This window comes from Malus sylvestris, chromosome 12 (assembly GCF_916048215.2).
Source record: "Malus sylvestris chromosome 12, drMalSylv7.2, whole genome shotgun sequence".
Lineage (NCBI taxonomy): Eukaryota > Viridiplantae > Streptophyta > Magnoliopsida > Rosales > Rosaceae > Malus > Malus sylvestris.
In genome coordinates, this window is record NC_062271.1 from 26,044,962 (window position 1) to 26,053,004 (window position 8,043).

Consider the following 8,043-nt stretch of genomic DNA (forward strand, 5'->3'; position numbering starts at 1 on the left):
TCTCATTAGTCTTCTTTTAATTAATTTCCCCCCACCCCTCCCCCAGGCCCCCTCCAGGGATAAACTTTAATCTCGTTTCAAGACTCAGTTCCCATACTAATGATGTATGTAGGGGTGGAAAAAAAAATACCAAATATCCCAAATCAAACCAAAAAATTCTCGAAACCAAACCGAAAAAAATACCAAACCAAAAATCACAAAATGTTCGGTACCCAATACCAAACCAACTGAAAATTTCGGTACGGGAATCGGTTTCAAGTTTTAGTTTTTTTGATATTCCCAAACCGAACCGAAATAAAAAAAAATATTATTTAATTTTTAAATATATATTTAGAATTATAACAGCCGTCGGATTCGGTTGAGATTTAATCTCAACTATTGAATCTATCAAACCCTAGTACATTACACTATGTCTTCGTCTCTCTCGACACTCACCTCACACTGCACCCACTCTCTGTCACTTTCACCGCTTGCCTCACTCGTCAGACTCAAACCCTCACCTCACCACCCTCGTCGTCGAATCACGGCCATTGGCACCGCTCTCCTTCTCAATCTCTCAGTCTTTCAGTCTCTCTCGATTCAAGTCATCCAGTGCATTGTGCAAATCTCCTCCAAATCAGGTAAATGTTTGAATTAATTTAAGGTTGTCTCTTCGTTTTTGAATCCGACCACACAAGTGACTCACCTAGGGGTGGGCACTTGAACCCGAAACTGAAATCGAAACACGAACCAAATCGAACCGCACCGAATGGTTTGGTTTTGAGGTTTCAAAATGGTTTCGATTTGAAACCGAACTGAATGTGGAAAAACAATTTGATTTCGGTTTCGGCCATTTGAAACCGAACTGAAACCGAAACCGCATAAATTTATTAAATATTAAATTCTAATTGGTCATTTCATTGAGTCCATACATTTAGTATGGACTCAACCATATTCATGCCTCAATCCAGTTCAATTGAATGTCACTTAGTCATTAGATGTTTACCTTGTTTTTATTTGTCCTATATTTTGTATAGAGACACCCGGTGCTCTGGTGGATTTGTTGTGTGTGTATAGATGTCAATTGCTAAACGTACGACCTCAAACTCTCTGTATGCTATGAAATTAGAAGAGGAAAATGATTCCCTTGACACTATCATCAGACAAGCTGCAGAAGAGCCATCTATTTCTTTCTCAAGGGCCGGGATAGCCCAGTCTCCTGGATTCAACTACTTCATGCCTTAGACCAACAAGGTACTAGAAGACATGCAAAATGAAAAACAAATAGTAAATGTTGCTCATAGAAGAAAATTGAAGTGTATATAAAAGGAAAATGAAATGAGATACAACTAGGTAACCATAATAGCTTTTTCAAACAATGAAACCGCACCAAAACCGTTTAAAACCAAACTGAACCAAACCAAATGGTTTGGTTTCATTTCGGTTTTAGCCTCAAAACCACACCGAACCAAACCGCAAAAACTTACTGTTTTGGTTTTGGTTTCACTTAAAACTGCACCAAACCAAACCGCACCTACCCCTAGACTCACTTGAGTCACATCTCTCTAGACAATCACCACCTCTCTGATCGCTCTTTCAGTCTCTCTCAACTTCTCATCCCTCACAGAGCCACAGTGGATGAGCCTTCCTTCACGAATCATGGCCAGTGCCGCTATCATTCTCAGTCTCTCTTAATTCAAGTCTCCAGTGCAAATCTCCCCCAAATCAGGTAAATGTTTGAATTAATTTAGGGTTGGAATTCAAGATTAGGGTTTGTGAAATTTAGCACTTGGAAGATTGAGTATACTGAATACTGAGGGTTTAGGGGTTGAATTGGTGGTTGGAATTCGAGATTAGGGTTTCGAGATGTTTGTAATGCAGCACCATAAATGTATTTGCAGTTTGTTTAGTGGATCTTTTATATATGAAGATGTTGAACTGATGAACTTTCAAATACCCACATAATTTCTTAATGTTTCTTTTATATATGAAGATGATGAACTGATGAAGATATTGAACTGATGAACTGTTAAATACTTAGGCAATCCCGTATTGTCCCAAAAGCCTAATAATATTTCGGAAATCCTGAATTGTCCCGAAATCTGGAAAATATTTCAGGATTCCCAAAAATTTGGTTTGGGATCGGTCTTGAAATTGGGATTCCCGAAAATTTCAGTTTGGGAATCGGGACAAGGGTTTCGGTTCGGTATCCCATACCAAACCAGCCCTATATGTACATGACAAATTATTTCCCGACGCAAAAGAAGAAAAAAAACGAAGAGTAAAATTGAAGAAATTTAGGATTCCACCATATAACCAATTAGCAATATGGGGAGTAGTCCAACTTCTTATAAGCCTATGCAAGGTCCATCCTCCCATCAATGTGAGACTCATTCTCAACACACCCTTTCACGTGTGGCGAATTTTCAAGCCTAATAAGTGGACAATACAACGGGATGACGTGGAGCACATGTGGTCGTTTGACTTCACACATGGGACAACCTGTTTTTGATACCATGAAGAAATTTGGGGTTTCAGCATAAAACCAATTGGCAATATGGGGAGTAGCCCAATCTTTTATAAGCCCATGTAATGTCTCTCATTCCATCAATGTGGGACTCATTCTCAACATGCCCCTTCACGTGTGGCGAATTTTTGAACCTAACACGTGGACAACACAACGGGATGACGTGGAGCACATATGGTTGTTTCGCTTCATACGTGGGACAACTTGCTCTGATACCATGAAGAAAATTGGGGTTCCACCCAGTGGCGAAGCCAAGATTTGCCAAAGAGAGGGGTGAAATTCAAAAGAGTGCAAGATTCAATCGAAGCGGTTACTTTCACATTGGAGAGTGCAAAGTTTTGAGTCAATATTCATAACAGAAAACAGTCTCTTCACCAAAGCGGTTGTAAGCGGTAATATCAAAGCCATGTACGAATATTAAATAGGTTTGTTGATGCACAAAACCGGAGGTCTTAGAACAATGTAAATCCGACCGTGAATCTGCAAGAAATGTAAATAACACAAGATGTATTGTGGTTCACCCCAAGGTTTGGGCTACGTCCACACTGATTATGTATTTATCTGAGATGTGAGGAAAGTGAGGGAGAGAGATTCAGAGCCTCTGAGGGAGAGAGTAAGGTCTTTGATGGCTTAGGAATTGGCCTTCTCTAGTTGTGAGGGTGATGGGTCATTTTATAGAATAAGGAATCCTCACTTATTACATATTTGCCCATTCCTTTATCACATAATTACATTTAAGTCCCCCAAGTATTTGTACGAGATCTAAATACGAGGTCCTAAATATGGTATAAACAGTAGTCCCCTAAGTTTTTAGTCAAGACAGTCTTTTGGCTGGAGACTTGAAATCCATGTGTGGGCCGAAGTAACTAGATGTTGTCTTGAACTGATGTTCGATATGAGGCGGTGCTCAATCTGAAATGATGCTCAACTAGAAGTAACACATGCTGCGAGGCTGCTCGGCTCGTGGCTTATGTTGCCTTGGTTGGCTCGGCTTATGGCGTTGAAGGTGAGGGAATCATTTTTATAGAATAAGGGCTTGCTCCTCAATACATGAATGATGGGCTAGAGTTGATGCTCTCTAATGATGGTGAGGGAGTCCATTTTATAAAATAAAGGCTCGCTCCTCAGTACATGAATAATGGGTTATGAGTGATGCTCGTGGCGAGGCGGTTGCTCAGCTGGCGGTGATGCTCTCTAACGAAGGTGAGGGAGTCCCTTTTATAGAATAAGGGCTCGCTCCTCAATACATAAATGATGGGCTAGAGTTGATGCTCTCTAATGATGGTGAGGGAGTCCTTTTTATAAAATAAGGGCTCGCTCCTCAGTACATGAATAATGGGTTAGGAGTGATGCTCGTGGCGATGCGGTTGCTCAGCTAGCGGCGATGCTCTCTAACGAAGGTGAGGGAGTCCCTTTTATAGAATAAAGGCTCGCTCCTCAATACATAAATGATGGGTTAGAGTTGATGTTCTCTAATGATGGTGAGGGAGTCCCTTTTATAGAATAAGGGCTCGCTCCTTAATACATGAATGATGAGCTAGAGTCCCCCAAGTATTTTTCATGAGGCCCAGTTGAGGCCCAATATATGGTACATAATGTAGTCCCTAAAGTCTTCGGTCAATGGAGTTTGTTGGCTGGAGACTTCAAATTGAATCCATGTATGGGCCGAAGTGGCGGTTGTTCGGAGGCAGTATTTGTATACCCTGCACTGAAGCTTTGTAAGTGAAGCTTTGAAGCTGGAGCTCTGTAAATGAAGCTTTTGAAGCTAGAGCTTTTGTAAATGAAGCTTTTGAAGCTGTAGCTCTGTAAATGAAGCTTTCGAAGCTAGAGCTTTTGTAAATGAAGCTTTTGAAGCTGATTGACATGAGTGATGCTCATGAATGTTTGATTGACATGAGTGATGCTCATGAATGTTTGATTGACATGAGTGATGCTCATGGATGTTGACATGAGTGATGCTCATGAATGTTTATGTATGATTGATATGAGTGATGCTCATGAATGTTTATGTATGATTGACATGAGTAATGCTCATGTATAATATGAAGTACTGGGCATACTTTTGATCACCTGGTTGGTGGTAATAGTGGCAGGTTGCCAAATAATTTTTGGAGTACTGGGCGTACTTTTGATCACCTGATTGGTGGTAATAGCGGCAGGTTGCCGAATAATTGTGGAGTACTGGGCGTACTTTTGATCACCTGGTTGGTGGTAATAGCGGCAAGTTGCCGAATAATTATGGAGTACTGGGCGTTTTGATCACCTGGTTGGTGGTAATAGTGGCAGGTTGTCGAATAATTATGGAGTACTGGGCGTACTTTTGATCGCTTAGTTGGAGCTATTTTGGGCTCATGGGCCTTCGCCCTCCATATAACATTCCAGCCCATTTATTTTGGGCTTTGCCGTTTTTTAATTTTTTTTAATTTTTTATTATTATTACCCACTGATGGGGTTTATACAGATGTCTTCGAAAGATACGAAAATTAAATTACATCATTAAAAAATAAAGGAAGTAAACCACATCATTCTCGTGGGGTGTTTATTCCTTGCTTTTGCTTTTATGCTTTTCTTTTTCTTTTCCCACTCCATTTCTTTCTCTTTTTCTCTTTTCCTTTTGCTTTCCACTGCATCTCTGTCTCTGTCTCTTGGCGAAACTGGAGGGCTAACTCCCCTTGCTTTTCTTGGACAGCCTGGTCGTGCCCATCACTCTTCTTTTTTCTTTTTCTTTTTTTCTCTTTTCGTTTTTTTCTTTTTTGTTGACCCCCATGTGCTTCTGTTGGGCATTTTTCATCGCAGTCTGATCTCACCACCGACAGACTTGAGGTTCCTCGAAGGCCTCCAGTTGAAGGAACAAGTTCTGAAACACGAAATTACCGATTTGTATAACAACAATCACTCTGCAGCAGCAGCAACAGCGCCTATAGCTTCCACAACTCAGCTCTGAACTTGTTGTCTTAGTCAAGAAACCCACCCTGCTCCAAGTTCAAAATTGACGGCATACCCAGTTGAGATTATGATCTTGAAAGCTATAAGCAAGCATGAGGGTTGAAATTGATAAGACAGACTCAGTGGGATTGATTGATGAATCTCTCTCTCTCTCCCTCTCTCTTCTGCCACATCTTGAACAAGAAGACACCTTTTCATCATTTAACACATTTCTCTCCCATGCTTCAATTTCAACTTCAACTCCAAACTTAAGCTGCTCAATGAGGATAGTCATTCTGAATCGAAATCGAAGCAGGAAATCCAAAGAAAACAGATGAAAGTATTGAACCCAAAAATCTGATAAGAGATTTGGGCAAAGAAATTGAAGTTTTGTGGCTTGGGCAGCTGGGAAAGTTGCGGCTTGGGATCCGAGTTCATGCCGATGATGATGACCAGAGGAATGAAGCCGTAGTGGGTGACGACCTTGGCCTTCTTCATGGTCCACGTGCTCCACTCCTTCACGGACTGAGCCACCGAGCGCTCATCCGAGCCTTTGGAGCCCTTCGCCGAAGTCTTACCCTTGGTTTTCAGAGATATCTTCGACGCCATTAAAATTTTCTTCTGGAGCTATTGCTGTTATTGTTACCATTGTCTTTATAGTTATGACTGTTAGGAACAATTGCTCTTAACAATAGCCTTCTGTGCACCTAAGGAAAAAACTGCATCGCTAACCTTAGCATAAAATTCGAGCTTCTTTTCGAACTTACGGTCGGCTTTGGTCGACGATTCTGATCGTGAACCTGGCTTCCCCAATCATTGAAACTTTCGAGCTTTGGCAGAGAGAGAAAGAGAAATTATGTAGAGGGGAAGGTTAGATGGGTGGAGGTGTGGTAGTTGGGGTGATGGTGCTGCTGCGATGGTTGGCAATTGTGGTGGGACCCTAAGTGTTGATGTGGCGGGGATGTGGATTTAGGAGGTGTTGGTCTGAGAAATTGGAGTAGAAGAAAACCTTTATGGTGCTGAATGAGAGCTTTGATCCTCTGTGGGTAGGAGCAGCATATGAGAAAAGAGACAGAGAAGAAAACGAAGAAGAAGAAGAGAGAGGGAGGCCAGGCACGTGGTCTGTGCAGTTACAGAGAGAGATTGAGTCATAGAGGAGGTGGCTCCGTGGGTTTTCTGGGAAATTTTTGGGTTCTTGGGTTTTTGCAGTTTCAAGGTGGAGATGAAAAAATGAAAGAGAACTGACACAACTTTTCGTATCGATTCCCACAGACGGTGCCAAATGTTGATGCACAAAACCGGAGGTATTGGAACAACGTAAATCCAACCGTGAATCTGCAAGAAATGTAAATAACACAAGATGTATCGTGGTTCACCCCAAGGTTTGGGCTACGTCCACACTGATTATGTATTTATCTGAGATGTGAGGGGAGTGAGGGAAAGAGATTCATAGCCTCTGAGGGAGAGAGTGAAGTCTCTGATGGCCTAGGAATTGGACTTCTCTAATTGTGAGGGTGAGGGGTCCTTTTATAGAATAAGGACTCCTCACTTATTACATATTTGCCCATTTCTTTATCACATAATTACATTTAAGTCCCCTAAGTATTTGTACGAGATCTAAATACGAGGCCCTAAATATGGTATAAACAAGGTTAGAATTAGATTCTTAAAAACGTTAGGCGCTAGTCAGGCAGAGGACTAGGGCCTAGCAGCTAGGCGCCTAGGCGAGATTTAGGTAGGAGCCTAGATGGATTTAAATGAATTTCTTTTATCGTAAAATAAGCATTAAACAATATTTACTTTATTTTTTAAAAATTAATACAATATTGATATATAATGTGAGAGTTTAAGATAAATATGCGGGGGGTTTTAAAAAGAGGCAAAAAAAATACATACAAGAATAATAAACTAAAAAAAAAAAAAAAAAAAAGAGAGAAATGGGTTAACAAACCACAAAAAAAGGTGGGGTTAGAAGAGAAAGAAAAGAGGGATAATACTTAAATCCTGACCTGTCAGGATCTAGTATATTGAACTTATTATGTGGCACAATACACCTACCCTTGTAAATTCCCAAACACATAACCTTGCATTATCTATTTTAATATCCAAACATACCCTATTATACTAACCAAACATCATTCTTCTCTCTAATTGGAGATTCCCCAAGCTTCTAGATTCAAACCAGCAATCATCTCCGTTAACCAACCCTGTTTCCTCCTCCGTCAAACCCCCGCATGTTCTCCACCATTGATCGAACCCCGTGTCTTCCTCAAACTTCTCTCTTCCGTCGACTCCACCACCGTCTCCTTCTCCAACCCCTTTCCTCCGTCAACACCGTTATCCCACCCATATACCAGTCTTCCATCCCATTATCCCAAGTCACCATCATCTGCCACCCCCTGCGAGATTGCCCTGATGAAATCAAGAAGGACTTCAAATTGGGGTTTCTCAGTTCGGAATGTGATGTCGGCTTATCGAGTGAGCTTGAAGCTTGCACATGATGCTAAAGCCGATGAGGCAACAGGGTGGGGTTAATGATGGTTGAAGTAGGATAGGACTTCTCATTTTCGACGAGAGTGGAGAGGCTGAACTAGTGCTCCTAGGCATGTTTT

The 8,043-nt window shown here is 41.2% G+C and overlaps 1 protein-coding gene across 1 annotated transcript; it reads right to left on the reverse strand.

Moving 5' to 3' along the window:
* Nucleotides 1-5,675: 5,675 nt before the first annotated feature.
* Nucleotides 5,676-6,040, reverse strand: LOC126594585 (mitochondrial import receptor subunit TOM7-1-like). Its single transcript, XM_050260945.1, has one exon. The coding sequence runs from the start codon at nucleotides 6,038-6,040 to the stop codon at nucleotides 5,723-5,725; it is 318 nt and encodes a 105-aa protein (XP_050116902.1). The 3' UTR covers nucleotides 5,676-5,722.
* Between the last annotated feature and the right edge of the window lie 2,003 nt (nucleotides 6,041-8,043).

Bases quoted from the DNA above. Each gene is read 5' to 3' on its own strand.
- LOC126594585 (XM_050260945.1), bottom strand. From the start codon at position 6,040: ATGGCGTCGAAGATATCTCTGAAAACCAAGGGTAAGACTTCGGCGAAG.